The sequence below is a fragment of the Octodon degus genome, unplaced genomic scaffold (genome assembly GCF_000260255.1).
Source record: "Octodon degus isolate 3935 unplaced genomic scaffold, OctDeg1.0 scaffold00045, whole genome shotgun sequence".
NCBI lineage: Eukaryota > Metazoa > Chordata > Mammalia > Rodentia > Octodontidae > Octodon > Octodon degus.
This window is the reverse complement of record NW_004524621.1, coordinates 10,108,249-10,133,178: the sequence shown is the minus strand read 5'-3', so window position 1 is coordinate 10,133,178 and position 24,930 is coordinate 10,108,249. Positions and strand designations below refer to the sequence as shown.

Sequence of the window (24,930 nt, the reverse complement as noted above, 5' to 3'; positions counted from 1 at the left end):
TGTTTTCATTTGCATTTCACAGATGGCTAGTGATGTGGAGCATTTTTTCATATATTTATTCACTTCTTTAATTTCATTCTCTGAGAAGTGTGTGTTCATCTTGGATGCCCATTTGTGGACTGGGTCTTTAAACTTAGGGGCCCTAATGTTTTTTAGTTCTTTACAAATTCTAGAGAGCAGACCTTCATCTGAGTGCTTACTATTCAAGATTTTTTCCAAATTTGTGGGCTATCTTTTCACTTTGTTGGTAATTTCTTTTGACGTGCAAAAACTTCTCAATAAGAGTTGGTCCCAGTTGTTAATTCTTTCAAGTGTTACCTGTGCGATTTGATTTTTGTTCATGAACTCTTTGCCTACCCTTATGTCTTCAAGAGTTCCTCCTCCTTTCTCTTTCAGATTTAGTGTTTCTGTTTTAATGTTTAGATCTTTAATCCATTTTGACTTTAGCGTAGTGCATGGTGACAGACCTGGGTCAGGTTTTAGTTTTTGGCCTGTAGAGAGCCAGTTTTTCCAGCACCATTTGTTAAAGAGGCTATCTTTTTGGCCCCTTTGTCAAAGATCAGTTGGCTGAGTGTGTTCGTAGAGGCCTCTGCATCTTCTAATCTATTCCATTGATCCTCAGGTCTATTTCGTTGCCAATACCATGCTGATCTTATCAAAGTAGCTTTGTAGTATAATTTCAAGTCAGGAATTGTAATGCCTCCTGCCTTGTCTTTGTTGCCCAGGACTGCCTTTGCTATTCTAGGTCGTTTCTGGTTCCAAATAAATTTCAGGAATGATTTCTCTAGATCTGGGAGGTATGTTGGTGGTAGTTTCACAGGGATTGCATTAGATCTGTACAACATTTGGGAGTATGGCCATCTTCACGATGTTGGTTCTTCCTATCCAGGAGCAAGGAATATATTTCCATTTTCTGAAACCCTCTACAATCTCTTTTTTAGTGCTGTAATTTTTTGTAAAAAGATCTTTGACTTCTTTAGTTAAGTGAATTCCAAGATATTTCCTTTTCCAGGGTGCTATTGTAAAAGTTATTGCTTCTTTAATTTCCCTCTCAGTGTGTTTGTTATTTGTGTAGAGGAATGCTATTGACTTTTGAGTACTGACTTTGTATCCTGCTATGCTACTGAATTTGTGTATAAATTCTAGTAGCTTCTTGGTGGAGACTTTTGGGTCTTCCAAGTAAAGTAACATGTCATCTGGATATAATTTAACTTCCTCTTTACCTATTCTTTTTTTTTTTTTTTTTAGAATTTATTTATTTATTTGAGAGAGAGAGAGAGAGAGAGAGAGAGAGAGAGAGAGAGAGAGCGAGCTGTGTGTGTGTGGCCAGCTCAGCCCGTGGTGGGGCTGGCTGGCATGTGGTGCTGGGGAATCGAACCGCGGTCCCTGATGCTTTGCTAAGCCTGTTCCAAGTAGGTGCTTCAGACCACTGAGCCATCTCTCCAGCCCCCCTCTTTACCTATTCTTATTCTTTTTATTTCTATCTTGCCTAATGGTTCTAGCTAATGATTCCAAAACTATATTGAATAGTGGTGATAGAGGACATCGTTGTACCAGATCTGAGAAGTAAAAGATTTCAGTTTTTCCCCATTTAGAATTATATTAACCACTGAGTTGTCATAGATGGCTTTTATCAAACTGAAGTAGAGGTCTTCTATTCCAATGTTCTGTAGGACTTTGAACATGAATGAGTGTTGGACTTTGTCACCATGAAATTCTTTAGTTGTTCTTTGTCATGGAAGTATTTCACTTCTCCATCAAACTTGAAAGAGAGTTTTGCAGGGTATAGTTGTCTGGGCTGGAATTTGTTCTAATAGACGACTTGAAGTACTCTGCTCCATGCTCTTGCCTTCATGGTTTGTGAAGAGAAGTTGGCTGTAATTCTGATGGGTTTTCCTTTGAATGTGATCTTGACTATTACATGTCTTGGTGTGTTCTTAATTGGGTTGAAGTTATTTGGTGTTCTGTATGCTTTGGTTACCTGAATGTCAGTTTGTTTCTTCGTATTAGGGAAGTTTTTCGTTATTACTTCTGCCCATATTCTTTTTTATATCATTTGTATTGACTCCATCTTTCTGATTGATGCCTATTAGTCTCACATTGTTTATCTTTGCATCGTCTTGCAGGTGATAGATTATTTTTTTTCCTGTATCCTAGTTGTTTTTGAGAGATCCTTTCTTAACTTTGCACTAGTTGCACCAGCGTCTTCAAGATCTGAAACTCTGTCTTCACTTTCACTCAAATGGTTTTGCAGGCTTGTGGTTGAGATTTTAAGGTCCTCTACGTTTCTTTGACTCCTCTTCATGCTATTTCTTTCCTGTATTGCTCATTGAAGAAATCTGTCATATTTCTAATTTCCTCTTTTTTTTTTTTTTTTTTTTTTTAAATCAATGTCTTCTTTAGAAGCAGTTATTAATTCTTTTACTGCAGAGTTTTTTACAGATTGGGTTTATTCTTTATGTTTCTGTTTGATTCTTTAGATGCTATGAATTCAGAGATTTCTTTCATTTCAGGAATTCTGCTCTGAGTTCCTCTATACCTTTCTGCTGTTGTTTCTTTACTTCTGATGCTGTTAATTCATTCATTTCACCTGAGCTAGTATCCTCTGCACTTGTTCTGGGTGGGCTCGAGGCCTGAGATTTTGCTCCTTGTCTTTGTCATTCGTATAGCACTGACTTCTGACCTTTGGTGTAGAGTTTTGGTGCTGTTATAACCTTAACACCTACTGAAATCCGGGTGCAGATCTATTAAGTTTGAGTTTATCCAGCTATGCCTGGCCTGGGTCCAGCTGTTGTGTTCAGCTCCTTCTTGCTGCAGTCCTTGGAAGTGAACCTGTTGTGCTCTTCTGGCACAACAATGAACCTATGGTGCCCCTCTGTTGTGCCCCTGTCCCAGGGGCCACAGGGGAGCGCAGAAGCTCTCCCACACACTAGCTGGATCTGGACTTGGGCTGGATCTGGGGGGGTCCCGAGAACGTCACAGAAGTTCTCACTCGGCAGGCTTGGGGGCGGGGGCTTCTGGGGCATGGAGGGGTCTCAGGGCACGGTAGGGGGTCTCACTCATGCGGCATTCCTGAATTTTGGTCCGGAGAGGTCCCACTGGCACAGGGAAGCTGGAAGCTCTCCCACACACTTGCTGGGCCTAGGCTGGGCTAGATCTGGGGGTTCCAAGAGCTTCACAGAAATTCTCAACTCACTTGATGGGCTTGGGGGCAGGGGCTCTGGAGGCGTGGAGGGGTTCCGAGGCCGCGGTAGAGGGTCTCACTCACATGGCGTGCCTGAGTTTTGGTCTGGAGGGGTCCTGCGGGCCTTTTCCCCAGTGGGAAATGACTTTTATTTGGTTTTTCTACAATTACACTGCCTTTGATGGACCGCCTTTCTCCAAATTTTAAGCTGCCACAGATAACAGAATGGGTATAAAAAGAAACAGCAACAATCAATAAGAAAAAACCCCAAATTTTCCCCAAGTTAAAAAACACTGTAGTAACTCCGTGTTTTCATGATGATTCCATAGCTTTTCTTTTTTGACAACTTCATTTGGAGAACTAGATCATCTAAATTGCTCCTCTTTTGATAACCCAACCCCAATCCTGCTAAATATTAAAAGATGGTACACTCAATTAACTATTGTTGTTGAAATAAAGCAACAATTTAAAAGAAAAAAAAATTGATGCTGCTGGGAATGGTGGCACATACCTGTAATTCTAAGCAAGATAGACGTAGGACTGTAAGTATCAGTCTAGCCTGGGCAACTATTTACTTTTGGGAGCCAAAGTTACCCTTTGTAGTCCATGCTGGCCTTCAACTCATTATGTATGCTAGGCTGGCCTCAAACTTACAGTGATCCTCCAGCCTTAGCCTCCCAAGTGCTGTAATTGCAGGTATGTGATACCACAACCAGCCTCAAAATTTAAGGAGACTGTAACTTAAGGATATAGTGTCCCTTGACTTGATCCAGTACATACATACATACATAAACAAAATTTTAAAAATATGCTGATTAAATGCTTACTGGATGGTGGTTAAGCCTTCCATCAACTTATACAATGCTATACAGAAGACAATTGAAGGCAGGTGCTTATGTATCATAAAAACAAACAGGAAGAGATTTATTGGCAGCCTAGAAATGCTGCTCATAACAAACTCTTTTTTTTTTTTTTTTGGCAGAACCAGGGATTGAACTCAGACACTTGGGCTTGCTGCCAGGCAAGCACTTATTCTACTGAGCCATCTCCCCGGCCCCAGTAACAAACTATTTTTATGCTACAATATCAAAACAGAGGAACAAAGAAAGATCTTAGAAGCATCACAGGAAATAAAAACATTACAGTAAGACAAAAATGTATTAGGTGGACTAAAAAAAAAAACAACCAGTGAGTACTTTGCAGTAAGTCAGGACTAGGGAATGATTAGGAGCTACACTATGAGAGTAAACTATAAAAATAAGTATTATCATTTAACTGCCTGAAAGGATGACCACAGCGACATCAAAATATTCAACCTAAAAATATAGTTTAGAAAGGGATTCCAAAGCCAAATTAAGATATTTTTGTTATACTGCAATTCCAACACTTTTTTCCACTGATACACATATGACCAGCTATTTATTTCACTAACATGACATGAGAAATTACTTTGAAAGAAAATAACTCCTATTCTTACTATTGTATACAATGTAGAAACAAATCAGGAAATTATTATAGCTCTTTTCTCTCTCAAGAAATGGAATCTAGTGGTGTGGCATTACAGTAATACAGAGCTTGTGTAGCATCCACAAGTCCCTATATATAATCCCCAGTACAGGTGTAGGGAGTGGTGGTGGTGGCTCAAGACTGTATCTTTCTTCTGTCCCCAGCTTCAATTTGCCTTTAAAAAACCAGTTCCAATGTTCATACTGTGAAACTAGAGACAAAGATAGCTAACAATACAGAATCACGATCAATTACGAAAATACATTTAAATCCAAAGTTGTTTTCTAACCAACAAATTACACATTTAACATTCCTAACTCAGGAAACACAAGATCAACACCACTTAGGTTTGATAATATCATTTATTGGACCTAATGGCATCTATGATTCTGAATTTTTCACAGGCTATTACAGTCCTTTTTGAGACAGGGTCTCACTCTGTAATTTAGGCTTGAGCTCACTTTGTAGCCTAGGCTTGTCTCAAACTCACAACGAACCTCCTGCCTCAGCAAAAGTGCTGGGATTATAGGCGTGTGCCATGACACTTGGTCTAGTCTTCTTATAAAGCATCTTCTTACACAACCTTCTTACCCTCACCCCTGACAGCACAATGATCATGCAAGGATTATATCCTTTGACTCTAGTGTTTAAAAGTATTTTTCAGAGCTGTATGTATGTATGCATGTATGTATGTATGTATGTATTTGGTATAGGGTCTCACTATGCAGCTCGGACTTGTTGTGATCCTCCTGCCCTCAGTCTCCCCAGCTGACAATGCAGGCATGCATCACTATGCCTGGTTTTGGTGGCCAGCACAGCACGCGGTACTGGTGATTGAACCCAGGTACTTGTGCTCGTCATGCAGGATTAGACCACCAAGCTATCTCTTACCAGCCCCAGAGCTGTATTTTTTATTGTTTGTCTGTTTGTTTGTATGTATGCATGCATGCATTTTTTAACTTTTTCTTTATTTAGGACAGGGTCTACAGGGTTTGACTACATAGGACTAGTAGTGACTCTCCTGTTTTCAGCCTCCCAAGTACTGGGATTGCAGGTGCGTGTGACCACACCCAGTCTCAATTGCTTCAGTGCATCCGGGCCAGCAAGGCACACCAGGGATTAAATCCTAGCTGCTGTACTCTGCCAAAGCAGGTGCTTTAGTCCGCTGACCTATCAGGTCGGCCTTCTCATTGTATTTATTAAGGTGTAAAATACAATGGCTAGATATATACATATTCAGTAAAATGACTGCTCAGTCAACAAATTAGTCTATCACCTCCCATTGTTAATTTGTTCTTGTTGTTGTTGTAAGAGTACCAAAACTACACTCAGATTTTCAGTATACAGTACATTAACTGTATTTTTCATGATGTACACCTCTAGATTGTTTTCAAAATAACAAGTTTGTACCATTTGATTTCCTTCTCTGCATATCCTCTAATCAAATTTCTATACTCTATGTATCTGACTTTAAGATTTCACATGTAACTAAGATCATACAGTACTTTTTCTCAACTTCTATTTTCATCTGCTGTCAAATAGTAATACTCTTTTAAAGGCTGAGTTATATTCCCTTGAATCTATTTTATCTATACACACTGCAAATTTTTACCCACTCATCAATGATTATTCAACCATATCTTGATTATTATGAATAATGCTGTGAAGAACACAGATTTGCCTACAACGCACTGATTTTTGTTTCCTTTGGGTACATACCTAGCAAGAGGTTCCTGGGTCATACTGCTGGTAGTTCTTGTATTTTTTATTTTTCATAATGGCTGTATCTGTTCATATTTTTTAATTTTTCTCTTTTTTCTTTTTCCAGTACCAAGGATCAAACTCAGGACCCTGCTTGCCAGGCAGGTGCTTAAACCACTGAGCTAGCTCCCTATTCATATTTTTACTATGACTGTTGTGGGGATTCTTTCTTTATACTTTCAGCAACACTTACCTCATTTGATAATAGCAGTACTAACAGGTTTGAGGGCATAATTGTGATTTTTGATGTACATTTCCCTGATTATCCATGATGGTGAGTGCCTATCTACCCATTGCCCTATTTTGTCTTCTTTTGAGGAATATCTATAGAGGTTCTTTGCCCATTTTAAATCACTTTAACTTTTTCTGAGTTGTGTGAGTTCTTTATATATTTTGGATTTTCACCCCTTCTTAGATATATGGCTTACCAATATTTTCTCCTAATCTATAGGCTGCCTTCTCATTTTATTAATATTTCTGTAGTGGACTGACAAATGATGGCCAACTTGAAATATCCAGCTGAATTGAACTAGTGTGGTGCTGGGTGTGGAGCACCTACATGAGGATTGTTTCCAAAAGCATAAAAAGAACTAGAGAGAAGGAGGGTACTGCTGAACCTCCTGGAAGACCTTGGCATGGTAGCTTTCATGATATGAACTAAGCTATTTGCATCGCCACAATGAGTTTAGGACCTTGCTGTTGCTGAGGACGGCTGTAGTTCTTTTCAGAGAGCCCATGATGGCCCTTACTTTAGCAAAGCTTCCCAGCTATAGTGCAGATCCCTCAGCCCGCTGACACAGATCCTTCGTCCCACTGGTGCCAACTTTCTAGCTTACACCACTGACCTTTGGGTCTTCCTGGGGCAGATGTTTGATACAGACTTGCATGAGACACTATTGTGAGCTTCAGTCCTCCAACTACACTGCAAGACACTGCCAGGAGATAGAGGCCCTCCACTGGATTCTTAGGTCTCTAGTGTGGACAGATACTGGTAACTTCTGCATTTGACTCTTTGGGTGAATATTATAAAATAATCCTATAAATTGTGTGCCCTATATTAAATCTATTCTCTTATAAACCCTGACTACAATAACTGCCCTCACCTGTTCCCTACATACCAGCAGAGTTTTGACTCTTAAGAGAGACTTGGTATCATAAAAGGACCAAAACACTTGGCAGAGCACTCAAGTGCATCTAAATGAACTTTCCCTCTTCACATTAGCTACAGATTATATTCTATTCCTCAATAATGTTATCTTCCCTGTCTCAATCTTAAACATGAGGAAATATTCCCATTCTTCAAGATCTAGCTCAAATGTTTCTATTTCCATAAAGTATTTTCAGGAAAAGAAAAAAATCTGTTTAGAACACCTAACCAGAACTCATCATTTTCTAGTTTGCACTCTCACTGGAACTGTGTATAACTCTTAATAATTAGAGTATCAAAGTCTACCTATTTATTACCAGACATATGACATGTTCAAATAGCAGTTGAACATTTTTATGACATATCTGAATCTTGTAATGCATATGTTTACTTAATATTTAATCAAATGAAACAGTTGAGTACAATACTTGCATTTATACAACAATCATTTTCATTTACTCACCTCATAATTTTCTACTTCTCCATCTTCTACATCCAATTCAAAGCTGAAAGTTGGGCCTACTGCAGGTGGCACTGGAAGCATTGATCTGCAGTGAAAATTACCAGAGCATTAGTATGCAAGTACACTAATTCAATGAACAGGTCAGAAAGGACAAAAGCCAGTGTTACAGGGATGAAGAACAGAAGTACATCAGTGGCAACTCTTCTGAAGAGCTGACTTTATTAGAATTACAAGAGCCAGCCAAATAGCTCAGAGGATTAAAGCGACTGCAAGCAGGCGCAAGGGCTGGGGGTTTGATCCCCAGGCCGGCTGTGCTGGCCCCATCCCTGGGGTGCGCTGAGATGGCAATTGAGACTGGGCATGGTGGCATGTGCCTGTAACCCCAGCTCTTGGGAGGCCGTAAACAGGTGGATCACTGAGTCTGATCTAGTAGTGAGACCCTGAGCACCCTGTAGACCCTGTAAGACCCTCCCCTAAAAAATACAAAAGAAACAAAAGCTGATAGTAAAAGCAAAAATCACTAAGGTAAGCTGGGTATGGTGGCAATGCCTGTGATCCCAGCACTTGGGAGGATGAGGCAAGAGGATTGTTGCACATTTAAGATTAGCCTGGCCTACAAAGTGAGCTCAAGGCCAGCCTGAACTGCAGAGCAAGACCCTGTCTCAAAAAGATAAAAACAAACATAAACAGTAATATACAGCTAAGTAAATTGTAAGACTCAATATTGTTATCAATCCCCCCAAATTGATCTACAGATCTGATATAATCTCTACCAAAATCCTAGGATCTCAAAACAGAAAAAAAAAAAAAAAAAAAACTTTTTAAAAGTTGTAACTTCTGAGATACTGAGTAAAACTATGTACTTATGACTGGCTGGTGAGATTTTTCTTTTAATTTCTCAGTACCAGGAACTGAACTCAAGACCTTGCACTTGCCAGGTAGGTCCATGTACCACTGAGCTATATCCCTGGCCTAAGTGGTGATAATAGGGATTAAACTCTAAGCTTCAGTTGAGCATGCAAAGGCACTACACATCACTGAACAAGCTACCATCCCAGCCAATGATTTTGTATCCATCCATCCATCCATCCATCCATCCATCCATCCATCCATCCATACCGGGGATTGAACTGAGGAACTTGCGCTTATTCTACTGAGCTATCTCCCAGCCTCCATTTTTATTCTTTAAATATTGAGATAGGCTCTCACTAGGTAGCCCAGGCTGGCCTTGTACTCACAGTAATCCTCCTGCCCCAGCCTTCCTTCCAAGTGCTGATATTACAGGCACTACCATGCCTCGCTCAATGATTTTAAATTTTATATGGAAATACAAAAGACAGCAAATAAGAACATTTTATGAACAAAGACGAGTTTAAGATAGACAAAAAGAAACGCAAGACGAGAAGAGAGGAGGCTCAAACTACCACAACAATAGGCTATAGGCAAATGGTTTTCTAGTATTAAGACCACCCTAAGTGAACAAATTCTCGCCAACAGAGGCCAGAATAATAAATGCTGCTTATATCCGCAAGAGAAGCAGGTAAGCACTTTGATAGCTAAAATATGGATGTGATGGCTAGATCCTGAGAAGCTGTATTAGATCATGGACAAGAAGCCTAAAGATTGTGACTATGATAAAACCATTTCTCATTGTCACACAGTCAACCAGTAGTTCTGGAATAGCCTTCTTTTAGGCTTCAATATATGAGAGAAATAACTACTCTGTTTAGGCCATGAGGGCTTGTTACAAACATAATTCTAATAAAATTGTTCTAAGACACACGAATAACATAATCTCTTGTCTTTTCCCCAAGAGAAACAGTATCAAAAGCTAGACAGTCAAAGATGATTCCAAGCGACACTAGCTGTAAAATCTCTTCTGCCTCTTCATTTGTTTAAACTTACTTTCTGATTCAGAGCTTTTTTCCTCCCCCATTTCCCCTATATCCTTGGTTTTCTGCTCTTATCTGACTCTTCAACCCTAACTCCTTAAGACTTAAGTAAAAGCAGTATCTAACACATACTAAGCTATAGATCACAGAGAAGGAATTCACAAAACAAAACAATTTCAAGGTTTCTAATCTTCAGAATTTTAAAGCAAAAAGGAACTTACAACACATATGGTAGTAAACTGGGATGATAAGGAGGAGGTGGTATTGGCTGTTGGGACCGATATCTACTACGTCCTGTGAGCCTCCGAGGCATAAACGGAGGATAAGGCTGTAGGTGGAAAAAATGTTAAAAGAATTTAAGACCATTTCACATTTATAAATAATTAACCTGTCAATAAAACCTCTTGATTTTTAAAAGTTTAGAAAGCTGTTCATTGCTACCTTATCAGACCCAAAAGCTACAACTTTTGTTGCATAGGTCTTGCTTTATCTTGGTCTTAACCACCCAGCAGAAAAGTATAAAAACGAAGTATAAGAATAAAGCCATGGTGTTATGTTGAGCTGTGGGGGACTCAGGTCAACAATTTCTGATATTGCCAGTCAAGTGAAAGACCCAATACTATTACGGACTACTGGACTCTTTTGGAATATTTTGCTGAGTTAACACACCTATATTAAAATTTTGGAACTAAACAAAAAAAAGAAAAAAAGCTGTTCATTGCTAAAGTGCTACTTAGCATTTCTTAAATGTTAATCTAAACATAACAAGGAGTTGAAAACAATTTTTCCAACTAAAGGCTTTTGAGAATATACTTAAAATTCTGAGAATGTTCAATGATAACAACTCAAAGCAAATAAATTATCAAAATAATAAAAACAACAACATATAAAAACTTACTACTCCAAAGGACACCTCCTGATGCAAAGGATCATGTGTCAGGAACTGCAAAGGAGCTGATGGAGGTAATGTTGGGGGATGGGCTGATGGGGGATAAGTAAAACTTCCTACTTGAAGATGTTCTCCTAAGAGTTCCACTTCATTTTCTATCCTCTGCAGAGGCTGTGGAAAGAAGGGAGGGTAAATATATCACATACATACTTCCAGTGTTTAGATCAATTTTGCATTATTAATAAAAATTTATTTCAAAATGTGCCTTTAAGGCATGCATCTCTTCATAGTGACATCAATCCAAAAACTCACATAGGTGGGCATAAGCTATGGTAAACTCTACCTTTATTTTCAGTAAGTCTCTGAAACATGTTATTAAACATTGACATTATCCATTGTGGGATACATTTTATTGAACTTCCTTTCAAAAGGGGGGGTCACACAGTAAGCCAATTACATGAAAGTTAAAATTACTTTTACAGTCATGGAGTCCCAACCTACTGGAAAGAAAAATCAAACATTTAACCTTCTACAGCTGAAACAGAATGTAGTATATATTTATAAATTTGAAACATGGCTAAATGGCATGGCTATACAGCAGTATTATGCTGTAATAGGTAGACTATGAACTCTGACATTTGTCACCAATCAGCAATGTGACTTTCAGATAAATTTAAGCTGAACCTAGTTTTGGCATTTGACATGTGAATAGCCTACTTCAAAAGTGTACTGCTAGCTGGGTGTGGTGGAATGTGCATGAGGCTGAGGAAGAGAATTATTACGAATTCAAGGCCAGCCTGAATTGCATAGTGAGATTCTGTCTCAAAGACCCCCAACCCCAAAAAAGTGTACTCAGTTCATGAAGTAACAGTGCTATGTATTTTCTTTAAAAACAAACAAACAAAAAAGTTTAGAGGCATAATTTACATATTATAAAAGGAGTATAACTCACTGGATTGTATTTTCAGAATTATGATATCATCATCACTACTTCCAGAGTATTTTCATCAACCTATAAAATAAGCTGTTGAAGCTGGGTGTGGTGGCATATGCCTATAATCCCAGCGCTCAGCAGATCAAGGTAGGAAGATCATTCTGAATTCAAGGCCAATCTAAGCTGCACAGTGAGTTCAAGACCAGCCTGGACTACACAGCAAAGCCATGTCTCAAAAACTAAAATAAATAAATTAAAACAAACAAAAATGCATATTAGCAGTTACTACCTATTCCTGCCTAAGTCACTTTTCTGCTTCTAAGGATTTGCCTTTTTTAAATATTTCATATAAATTGTGGCCCTTATATCTAGCTTCATTTTACTTTATTTATTTATTTTTTTTACTTTTTTTTTTTTTTTGGTGGAACTGGGGATTGAACTCAGGCCCTTGCACTTGCCAGGGAAGTGCTTATTCCACTGAGCCATCTCCCCGGCCTGCTAGCTTCATTTTAGCTTAGCATGTTTAAAAGGTTTATCTATTTTGTGGACTGCATCAATACTTCACTTCTTTTTCTGATTATATCTACATACAATACAGAAATACCATTCTGTGTTCACTAATCAGTTGATGGATATTTGGACTGTTTCTACTTTTTTAGCTACTAGAATAATGTTGCTATAAACTTGTGTACACATTTTAGTATTGACACTATTGATTTTTCATACCTACTTTTACATGTTAGTGTGATTTCTTCCATAAGTTACAGAATAACAACACTTCATCTAAACATAACTAATTACTTATGCATGTTTGGGAGAAACTACAAGGCCTGACAATACCAGGGAATATACATTCTAATTTGACCATACAACTGAACCTTTCAAAGAATTCCAAACTTATATATGCAATAGCTAAGTTTCATTTCAACTCTGAATTTGTAGACATAGGAAGCTAAGATTGTGAAAACACTTGGCATGATTTCTTTCTGATTTTTTCTTTTTTGTCTTTTTGAGGTAGGATCTCTCTATGCAGTTCAGGCTGGCCTTGAGCTCATTTTGTAGCCCAGGCTGGCCTCAAATTCCCAATGATCCTCCTGCTTCAGTTCCCCAATTCTCCTGCCTCAACCTCTCAAGTGCTGTGATTATAGGAATGTACCACCACACTGACTTTCCTTCCTGATTTCAAGAAGATATTTTCTTAAGTTGAGTAAAACTTCTATCATAATTGCTTCTATAGTTTTCTAAACAGACAAGTGTGTGCACCCTTGGGTGTGTCTAGATATCTCCCAAAGCCTCATGCAGTTATAGGTTTTTTTTAAAGAGGTAGTTGAATATAGTGTGTGAGTGAGTGATTCCTAGTGCAATGCTGGGATTAAGAATGGTAACTGATGGTTCAACTCACTGACTGGATTAGCACCATGCTAATCCTAGTAGACTAGATACAATATAAGGGAGAGAAGAAGCACCCCTTTCAACTCCCCATAGTTTGTGCTGTCTTTTGCCACCATGAACTATTGCTCCTCTGCTATGTGCCATTCTGCCTTGCAGCTAGCCAACCACAGATTGATATCTCCACAAACTGAGCTAAATGATTTTTTTTTTTCTTTCAGTATCAGGGATTTAACTCAGAACCTTGTGCTTGCCAGGCAAGTGCTTATTCTACTGAGCTATCTCCCTGGCCCCTAACTTTCCCCCCTTTAACTTTGGGTGTTGGTTATTGTCTCAGCAACAAGAAAAGTAATGAAGTTATCAGTACAGCACATAAATCTCTAGCAAACAACTGTTAGGCTCTGCTATCACAGATGGTCAAGTTCCCTTCACAGAGACAGTCTTAAACTAGGCTCTGTTCTGTTTTTCCTTATTCTCTGATGGTTTAGGTGCCGATTATGCCAGAACAGACCTTTTTCCTGTGGCTCCCGCCCCCAGCTTTTTTTTTTTTTTTTTTTTTTTGTAGTACGAGGATTGAACTCAGGACCCTGTGCTTGCCAGGCAAGCACTTAATTCTACTGAGTTATCTCCCTGGCCCAACCGGCTTCCCCTTTAACTTATACAGTATTTACCTATACCAGTCCTCCAGAATAGTATGTAGTTCAGGGCAGAATTAACTATGTTAATATAACATAGCTTTCATTAGAACATAGTGATAAAGTAGGAGGATTAATTTATGCAACTAAATGAACAAAAATAGGCCGGGGAGATAGCTCAGTAGAATAAGCGCTTCCCTGGCAAGCGCAAGGGCCTGAGTTCAATCCCCAGTTCCGCCAAAAATAAATGAACAAAAATATTCTAGTACTAAATGCTAACAATTTTATAATACTTTAATTTTCTAATTTAGCCATACATAAAAGGGGAAAACTGTACAATTAAGAATTTTCTTCAAATGTACTTTGCAAAAGGACTGCAGATAAGAAAAATAACACCAATTCAAACTAGACAGATGACATTAAGATAACTAAAAAAAAATTAAGGAAGAACAAGGTGAATTCAAGCTAACATGTTTACAACAGCATCATAATTCATAGAGCTGTAATTTATATTTCTTGCTGCCAGGAGGCTTGAACCACGAGTAGTACACGCATGACTATCCCATCTGGCAGATTTACTTAATTTTATTAGTAAAAAGGCCAATAAAAGCTATTAGATCAGTTTGTGCCACCAACAGTACAAGCCTCCCAATGGGACAGCCAGGTAAGTATCACCCATGGTTCAAATTGGTGGAAACTTAAACATGTTCATATTAATTTATGTCTGGAATCTTTAATTCTTTTAAGACCTGTAGAATGCCTAAGTTACACAGTATTTAAATGACACCAACTTATATTTACTAACTTGCCTGGTCTAAACATTCTGGGAAAGTTAAAGACAGGAGAGAGATACTTACTGATCGTGATTGCTGTGTTTGGAAAGGAACAAACTGGCTTGGTGGTGGCAAATGAGGAGGATGATGGGGAGAAAGATGAGGAGGATGTATAAGAAATGGATCACTAGAAATTAGGGGTGGGAATGCAGCATATGGTACTGGTAAGTGCTGAACTGAACATGCCTGAAGCATCTGTAAAAGAAATCATTGTTTTGGTTAAAAATATCAGAATACATAAATTAAAAATACAATTACAGAAATACAAGATTAAAATTGTTGCCATACTTTTTCTTTGAGTAACGTATTAATGAAATACACTGTATTTTTGCATCTACTAATAAGTGCTGGTAACTAGTTTAATAAACTTTATATAGTTCTTCAAAACAAGTCAAAGCATCTTTTAGTCTTTAAAAGCCTGTGTGCATGGGGGGAGGTGAGGGAGTGTTACATAGAAAAGAAACTTCCTAGTTGGTTGAAGATATAGTAGTTACTACAACTAGTCTAAAAAATTCTTTTCAATCTTAGAAAATTTTTTCTTTCCAGGATTTTGTTTAAAAATAAGAGCACAGGGGGCCTGGCCCTAGCTCAGTCCTTTAAGTGGCTGCTTCCACAAAGCTATCAGCCTCAGGTTGCTGTAGTTCGATCCTCACAGCACTCCAGCCCGAAGGCATTTGAGGAGCAAAAAAAAAAAAAAGAGCACAATTCACAGTTAATTATAGTCTCAGTACTTTAAGTTGACAAATTCACAAAACGGTTATTATGAGAAACCTACCTTGGATAAATTACTGGGTTAAATCATTACCAGTATGTGTTACGTTTGCTCTAACTTCACATTCTGACCAGGATATTAGCATTACAGATTTTTGCCAAAAGTTTTTCTTTGAACATCTTTAGTCAAATCACTTAGATCCTCCAGATTTTAGCACCTTCATTTGTGACAATAAGGAGGCTGAAATGTGGATCAGTAGATTATAGGGTAAAGCATGAAAGTCAGAGGCAGAAAGAAATGAATGTGAATCTCTGCTCTTCCCATATTTATTGTTTCAGACATTAAGCAAGTGATTTAACTTTTTAGATAGCACCTAAAAACTAGGGATATCATTTTCATCACAGGCTTCCTACAGTGAGGAACACAAGGTCCTCAAAGTACCCATTAAAAATCCCGTAAGTGAGACCATTAACTACTGAACATTGCAGTTGTTTGCATGCCAACCTTTATCTGATTTTAATTATAAAGTGTTGATACAGGGATAAACGTAGTTTGATATCACATATTCAAATATATAAATTAATATAAAAGTATCACTATTTTATCTTGAAGTGGATTGAAGCAGTGATTTTTAAAACAGAAAGCAGAACTAGAATATCTGAAATTTTTACTTTTGATTAAGAAAACTGTAAAAAGCTAGTAATTGCCACAAGTGAATGCCAGGTGGTGGCACGTGTCAATTTTCCAGAGTCCTGCTTTGTGGGATGTCTGAATGCACTGTTCCGGGTCTCTGCTCACACTTGCTGGAATCATTTGTGGCAGATTTTAGTCCACAGATCGCTTTTTAAAACTAGTGTTATTAAATGGCCAGTGAAATCATGCTAAATTCTCTTGCAACAAAATTTACCCTTATTTTGAAGTAAAGCTACAAAGATAATCTCTTATCGATTATACAAGGCATTTAAGCCATTCTGAAAGAAGACTGAATTTTAAATCACAAAACCAAAGTTGACGTGCTTACAGTAACATAATGAGAACAAAAGCACAGACTTACTGGAGGAGGCACGCTACAGACAGGGAGGTGTTGTCCACTGAAAACCACAGAGCACCCTGGGACCTGTTGTGTACTGCAAGCAGGGATGTGCTGGCCTGTGCAGAGTGGTAGCCCGTGTGGTGCCACTGTTGTTACTGTATAGGAAACAGGCACTGTTCCTTGATGGAGCTATCAGGGAAGAAAACTGTCATTTCAGTTATTCAGATACAATGTTAACTACTGAAAATTAACATGTGGGCACTTAATCATAAAACCCTAAGTGGCATAGACTTTCATAATGCACTTCTTTCAGTATTTTTTTGAGACAAAGTCTGGCTGTGCAGATTCATGCTGCTTGAACTCACTATGCAGCTTAGACTGATCTTGAATTCATGATGATCCTCCTGCTTCAACCTCCTGGGAGTGCTGGGATTACTGGTGGTTGTCAATGTAATTGGCTTCCTCCAGTATTTTCAACCAAAATATTGATTGTTGGTGTATAGGAAAGCTGAGTACTTCTAGAGCTGGTTAAATGTTTCTCTTAGAAAAGACCTGAAAAGTGCATGAGAATAATCTACAAATATTTAACACTTATAGTCATACTTTCTGTAGTACAGAAAACACTTAAAAAGTAACTTTTATAAAAATGAAAGCTTGTATTTTAAAATACCTATTAGCATTCTACAATTTTTTAAAACACCAACTGCTGAAATAATGGAAAGAAGTACTTAAAAAATTGTATTTGGTCAAGAATGTAGAGGGCTTGTCTAGCATGTGCAGGCCCTTAAGTTCAATACTCACCATCACCAAAACATATACATTGAATTATCAATGTCCCTTGCAGCCAATTTTTCTCTCATCCTCCCTACTCTGAGACAGTAAGTGGTAACAACCTTTCTACCTCTTTCTCTGTGAGCATATATAGATGAACATATATGTATGTGACTATAGCAGTTTTGTTTTTGTAACAAAAAAGATATACGCTACTTTTTATTATTTTACTAGGTGTGTGTCTTTAACTGTTGTTACTGTATAGGAAATACCAACTGTTATTAGAGTTCTTTTGATACTAGCCAGGTATTTTGAGTGTGTTTCCTTAATAAGGTTCTGTCATAACATAGACATTCAAGTTTTCACTCTTGTAAAAAGGCCCAACTATAAAAGTTTTATATTAGTAATTCTGGTTCAAAGACATTACTAGGTAAAGCAGTAAATGTATTTTATGCTTTGAAAAAACGCCAAAACACCAAGGAAGATTAGGCAGGAAGACTGCTGTGAATATGAGGTCAGCCTAGGCTATACAGTAAATTCAAAGTCACCCTGAAATACACAGCAAGACCATGTCTCTTTCAGTTAATTAATCAAGAAAGATAATGCCAAATCACCTGCAGAACTCTAAAAGTCATACTACCATGAGGGGCTTAACTTCTGTTTCTCTACTCAAAGATGACTTATTACAAAGCATGCTTAACATATCTGAAGAGTAAAAAAATGCTGTCATCATACTTGCTTTAAATTGCATTTTTTAGGGTGAATATCTTTCAACAGTCTTAGCCATTTAGCTGTTATTTTCTGTAAATATAGCCTTTGCTCACTACCTATTTTCTACTTTGACAATCATTTGTAGTTGTTTTATTATAGAGATAGCAATCAATTGCTTGTCATATCTAACAAAAATATTTTTGTGCTTTTTTTTAATTTAAACCCTTTACTTAATGGTATATTTTTGTCTTTTATATTGTTAGCCTAAATTTTTTTTTTAATTTTTTATTTATGTATGTGTGTGTGGGGGGGCAGTTCAGCCCACCAGGGGGCGGGGCGGGCTGGCATGTGGTGCTGGGGGATTGAACCGCGGTCCCTGTGCTTTGCTTAGCTTAGCTTGTTCTAAGTAGGTGCTTTAGACCACTGAGCCATCTCACCAGCCCCTTAGCCTAAAAATTTAAGAGTATAGCTTCTAGGTTTCCTTTACTGATGAGGTTTCATAAATACTGAACTGTATTAAACTTGAGCTATATTAAATTTTACATTATTTCATAAAGAATTCAAAAGATTATGTCGCTATAATCCTGCTCCTATTTTGCTTTGTGATGGTCCTAGGGCTTCCAACTGCTAAGATGTGCCTACCATAGAACTTTCCCTCCAACCAGATAAACAATTCTTAACTAAATTGTATTCCTCACTTTTCTTTTATAAATTTGTAAGTTGTGTTATATGGGTAATAGCTTATTTTTCTATTTGCATATCAAATCAGTTAATATTAAAATATTAATTTTTATTCATTAATTTGGAACCTGGCAACCTTATCAACTACTATTTTTTATGACTAGAATCTTAGGCTGGAGTGTAGTTCAGTGGAAGGCTGTACAAGGCTCTAGGTTCCATCCCCAGTACTGCACGAACACCATAGCTAACCAGGTATCTAAGATTGAACTTCATAATTTACTTATTTTTATTAGAAAGACAGAACTTTCAAAAACAATGCTCACAAGCACCTCTCCTATATATGACTTTAAATGTATGCTGAATTTTACCAATGTAAATTAAAATTAACTACTGATCTCATAAAATGTCATAAATACTGTATTTTACTGAATCTAAACTATCATCACTGTATGACTATTTTTTATGTACTAAAGAGAATGTTCCCAATTAACTAAATACATACTTGTCTTTTTTTTTGCCCTGAGATAGGGTTTCACTAAGTCACCCAAGCTGGGCTTAAACTTGAGATCCTACTGCTTCAGCTGCCCTGACTGCCAGGATTATAGGTGTGTATCATTATGCCTGACTTATTTATAAATTTATTAAATACATTTTAATTGAGCTCATATACTACTCTGAGCACTCATAAGCAAGAAACTAAGTAAAATAAAGTGGTTAGTCCCATACTGCTTCACTTTCAGAGTCCAATTCTGCTGAATTACTTTTCCTTTTAGTAGATTGTTTTTAGTAGACTTTTTTCCCACAAGAGGCTCAGCTTCATCAAGGAAGTTGGTGATGAAGCAATTCTTTGTTCAGTGTTTTTTTTCTTTGACATGGAAACAGAACTCGTGACCTTGTACTTGCCAGGCAGGCGCTTGTGCCACCACAAATGAAATAAAGTGAGGTTTGTAATTAGAATTGGTCTACTCCTGCTTCTGTTTGGAGAACAATGTTAACTCACTTCCCCTTCAAATACAATTATCTAACTATAAGAAGTCTGATACTGGGAAATACACAAGCAATGACAACTATGTTATAACCGCTGCTTGGCTAGCATCAAGATTAAAATGCTATATATTGTGAGAAGCACTCCAACTTCAGAGATGTGAAAATTTGAAGATAATATAGTTTGTAATTAATGAAATATAGTAGTCTTTCTAATCTTTTTATTTTGAGATAGGATCTTGTTGAGTTGTCCAAGGTGTGGTTCTCCTGCACCTTCACATAACTATTGTTTAGGTCAATAAGCAGAACACTGCCAACATACCCAAGGAGTTCAACAACAAGTGTTCCTAAAGGGTTTCTTTCCTAGAGAAAGTGATTGTACAGCCACTCTCTAATGCCCCTCACCAAAAGAACTGCTACTTTGATTCTTGTGATAATCTGTTTTTATTTTGGTTGTACATATATTATATAGGCATAAATGCCCACCTAGTTTTCTGCTGGTTAAGTATATTTTTCACTATCTTCATGGTTCACACCTATAATCCCACCTACTTGGGAAACAGAAGCAAGCGATCACAACTTTGAGGCTAGTCTGGGAAATTTAGCAAGACCTTGTTACAAAAAGCAAAACAATAAAACCTCCCAAAACTGGGGGTGAAGCCGTATCAGTGAAAAAGCATCTGCTTAGCATGTACAAGGTTCTTGGTTCAATCCCTAGTACTACCCTCCCCACAAAAAATAAGTGGCCCTTGAGTATTCTAAAGCAATTATATGTTTAATTCTGCTAGCAATGAAATGTTAAGTCTTCTTAAGATTTTACCTATCATGTTGATCTAAAATAGTATCTCCACTTAGACAAATGGCTTGGAAGTGATAAAAATCTCATGATCTTAGTGCGCATTTTCTCAATGACCACATCTTTTTTAATTGGAGACAGGGTCTGGCTACACAGTTCAGATTCATAGTGATTTTCTTGTTTCAGCCTCCTCAGCACTGGAATTACAGGTGTGTAATACCATGCCCAGTTTGGGGGCTGGCACAGACCAGGAATTGAACCTGGGTCCTTGTACTTGCCAGTTAGGCACTTAGACTACCATGTTATCTCCCCAGCTCACAAAGTGCACGCTCTCTCTCTCTCGTTCTAACTTTTTAAATACTTTTTTAGTAAGTAGAAGCTTTTAATTTTCATGAAATCTAAAAAGTTAGTAATACTTTACAACACTTCAGAAGTCCTAATTAGAACATCTTTGCCTATACCTCATAAAGACTGAATCTTTAAGTTTTATCTTTCACACTCAGATCTAGAATTCAACTTGATTTATAAATGATATAAAACATGAGCCAAGGTTCAAACTTAGTAACCCAGACCTTTCTCCTCCTTGAATTCCTTGGCATCCTTTGTCAAAAATCAAGGAATCAATAAATTCTTATTTCTTTTTTTTTAATAAATGCTTATTTCTAACAAAGATCACAATTTATTTTAAGCATAATTTGTCACTAGTTCTCTGTATAGTTAGTACTTTCCCTCTTAAGAAAGTCTTCCCTACTGAATGCCATAAAACTATTTCTGTAACTTTCTTTACAGTTTTGTCTTTCACATTTAAGTCTTCAATCTACCTGAGCTTAACTTTCTGTAAAAGATATGAAGGGTCTACTTTTCTTTCTTTTTTTGGAATATGCAATTGACCTACCATCCTTTATTAAAAATCTTGTTCTCTATCAACTCCATTCAGTATAATATATCAAATACAAAGTATTCATAAATGTGTTTTCAACTCAATTAAAATTTGGTTTAATTCTGGGCTTTGTATTGTTTTAATAGCATATATGACTATGATATAAATGCCTTCATTACTATAGCTTTATAATGTCACAAGAAACACACCATAATGTCCTAAAAACTAGAAATCATCTTGTTCATCTTGTATCTTCCTTCAGGGTAACATGGTAGTAGCTCTTTAATTAAATCTAGTAGACAGTACAGGAATATGTTCTTTACCAAATGTTTTTAAGTGCTGCTGCTGCTAGCCAGCTAATTCAATTCACATTATAGGGGGCCTGGCCCTAGCTCAGTCCTTTAAGTGGCTGCTTCCACAAAGCTGTCAGCCTCAGGGTGCTGGAGTTCGAACCTCACAACTTTCCCGCTGGCCAAAAGTGCCCTGAAGGCATTCGAGGAACCAAAAAAAAAAAGAAAAAAAAAAATCCTCAATTCACATTATAGTTTAAAAACCATTTGTTCTAGATGCTAGACTCTTACTCTAGGTGTCAGTTGGTAGTTACTTCTTAAAGGTCAAAAAGTAAATTATTTTAGGTTTGTGGGCCATCCAGTTCCCTATATACACCCACAGGCAGACAGAAAAGTATGTGGTTGGCTATGTTCCAGTAACTTCATAAAAACAACTAGCAGTGGGTCTTTACACTCATAAATGACAGTATCAACATTAAATTACAGCAATGAATCTACTAAAAATTCATTTAGGTATCGATACCAATTCTATATAGTCTGTGTATCAATTTGAAGAACTGACAGCTTTTGCAAAACTGGATCTTCTATGTCACATCATTTACCATTTAAATAGTTTAAATTTCTTCAGTAGTGTTTTATAATCTTCTACAAATAGGTCTTAAACCACCTGCAAGACTGATTACTTGCTGAGTGTGGTGGCGCATGCTGGTAATCCCAGTACTTGAAAAACTAATACAGAAAGATCACTGTGAGTTTGAGGCCAGCCTGGCTACACAGCAAAAGGACAACCTAAACTAAATAGTGAGACCTTGTCTCAAAAGATAAAACAAAACAAATAAAAAACTGCTGATTGTTTATTGCTTCATATTAATTTTTTGGTAGTGCTTTTTCTTTCAGATTTTTTTTAATGTGTAAAATTATAAAAAGGAAGAAAATCTCACATAAAATTTCATGTAAAAATCTGCAATAGGACCAGGGATATAGGTCAGTGTCACAGTACTTGCCTGGCAAGTGCATGGTCCTGAGTTTGAGTATGCTTTACTCCCCTCCCCCAACCTGCAACAAAGAATACATCTCAGTCAACTGCCACTGCCATCATTTTACCTGATCATGTATATCAACCATTACTGCATTCTGCTGGGTTGGGTGAGCAGCAGGATGTAACAGACGGGGAGACACATTCGGAGGGTGGAAGGCTCGAGGTTCCTCTATTGCTTGCTGCTGTGCATAAGGGATATGATGATAGTTTTCATCTTGACTAATAGAATTATGTCGAGACAGACGATCCCTTCTTCCTCTCTGGCGCCTGACAGGAGGACTGTAATACAATAAAATGTCAAAAAGAAGGTCACTGCTGTATTTGTTGTTATGATCCACTGGGATTTTATTCTCTTTGCTACCTATCAATAGAATAGTGCTTAAATTATTGCATCAGTTCTAAAAATTCACAAATTTTAAATACAAGAGTCACCAGTAATGTTTTAATAATCTTAGTTTATATATTCCATTTTAAAGTACGTATCTAACATCTGATGAAAGACAGTATGTGTCTAATACTGTCTTTCATCAGATGTTAGATGTCACTGTTTAATGGGTAATTTTTCTCTTTCTTTTCCTTTTCTTTCTTTCTTTCTTTCTTTCTTTCTTTCTTTCTTTCTTTCTTTCTTTCTTTCTTTTTCCCCCCTGGAACTGGGGATTAAACTCAGGCCTTTGCACTTGCCAGGAAGTGCTTATTCCACTGAGCCATCTTCCTGGCCCCACGGGTAATTTTTCTTATACATTCAACAGTCCTTTAAAATATTTATGTAAAGAAACATTTATATTTGCGTATAAGTGTGTTAGTGTACACTAATGTATCTTATTGCTTTGTTGTCTCCACGAGACTAGATATAATGACTCCCTATGAACAGAGCACAAATCACCCCTTATTTTGGCTTCTAAATACTATTCTGTAATAGAAGAACCAGGTTCTCTGTAGACTTGGTTAATTTCAGGACTGGCACAGGGAAAGCTGCAAGATGAGCCTGGAGCAGAATATAGTGCTGGGTATTAAGAAAGTGTTCAAAAATAGGGATACAGTGAAAGATGAAAAAGCATGGGAGCCAAACTGAAAATGTTCCTAGTAAAGTTAGAAATGAGAGCTGAGTGAATCACTCCCTTCCCTTCATTCAACTGTAAGTGCCACACTGCCTTAATGATTACATGTGCTTCTACAATCCTAAAAATCAGCAGCACAATTAGAAACAAGGAAATTGTGTGAGCCACTCCCTTTAACCATGAACACATTACCACCCCAATGATTCTCAAGGCTTAAATTTAGGTCATGATGCAAATGGCTGTAGATTATTACTATCAGTGAGATGGTGAGAGGCGCACTGGGTCAGTTTTGTCTTATCCTATGAATACTAGAAGCCTCAGATGTTGAACCCTTTTTGCCTCGTGCTTTGCCCTTCTGTTTCTGCTGCTCCTGTCCCACAATCTTCAATAAACACAGCTGCTTACTAAGTACTACAGAGTGTATGTCTGACAAGTCTTTCTGTGTGGTATACAAGAACCTTGACTATTTTTGTAATACTCACCTATTACATTCTCATTGGAAGAATTCAAACAATTACTCAAAAATAAACTCAGTAACTCTCAATACTAGTCACAAAATGTGAAAATATGTACACTGAGATCATGCATGTCTCTTAAAAAATCCAAACCTGAGCCAAGAATGATAGTCCACATGTGTACTCTCAGTAATTTCAGGGGCTGAAGGAGAAGCCTAAGTTTAGCACAGGGTGGGCAACTTGTCAAGAAGCTATCACAAAATAAATTAAAAAAGGGATACACAAGTAGCTCAAAATGAAGGCCCTGGTTTCAATTCCCAATACCACAAGAGGGGAGCAAATAAAAAAAATGTAGCTTGTCAACAAACCTGAAAAGCCTCCTTTAATAGTGTTTTTTCCTCAAGATTGTTGCTTGTCATTACTTCCCTACTCAAAAATAATTTCAATAGTTCTCAAACTAATCACAAATTAAGATCAAGTCTTTGTGCTGATATACAAATTGCTTGACTTTCATCCTTATCTTTCCTGCACTGCCTAATTAAATCTGTTGCATACATTTAGGAAACATAATTACCAAGCTAGGTGTGGAGGTATATATCTGTAATCTCAGTACTCTGAGAGGTTTAGGTAGGAAAATTATAAATTGAAGCCCAGCCTGAACATTTTAGCAAGACCTTGTCTCAAAAAAATTAAGGGCTGGTGAGATAGCTTAGTGGACTAACCACTTGATTTGGCAAGCGCAGAGGCCAGGGTTCAATCCTGGTCTGGCATGCTGCACCAATGCTAAGCTGATGACCAAGTCAGGGTGTGGTGGCACATGCCTGTAATTCCAGTGCTGGGGAGGATGAAATAGATGGTTCACTATGAGTCCAAGCTGCATAGTGAGA

General features: G+C 37.5%; 1 protein-coding gene across 10 annotated transcripts in view; it reads right to left on the bottom strand.

Moving 5' to 3' along the window:
• Rnf38 (ring finger protein 38) overlaps positions 1 to 24,930 on the bottom strand; it is a 147,568-nt gene that overhangs the window by 14,006 nt on the left and 108,632 nt on the right. For all 10 annotated transcript variants that reach the window (XM_023715928.1, XM_023715929.1, XM_023715923.1 and 7 more), the window contains 6 exons: positions 22,596 to 22,809; positions 16,400 to 16,567; positions 14,658 to 14,828; positions 10,852 to 11,013; positions 10,175 to 10,281; positions 8,062 to 8,146 (listed from right to left, as the gene is read on the bottom strand). In XM_023715928.1, the coding sequence (XP_023571696.1) occupies positions 8,062 to 8,146; positions 10,175 to 10,281; positions 10,852 to 11,013; positions 14,658 to 14,828; positions 16,400 to 16,567; positions 22,596 to 22,809 (907 nt within the window). The remainder of the gene's footprint in view (positions 1 to 8,061; positions 8,147 to 10,174; positions 10,282 to 10,851; positions 11,014 to 14,657; positions 14,829 to 16,399; positions 16,568 to 22,595; positions 22,810 to 24,930) is intronic.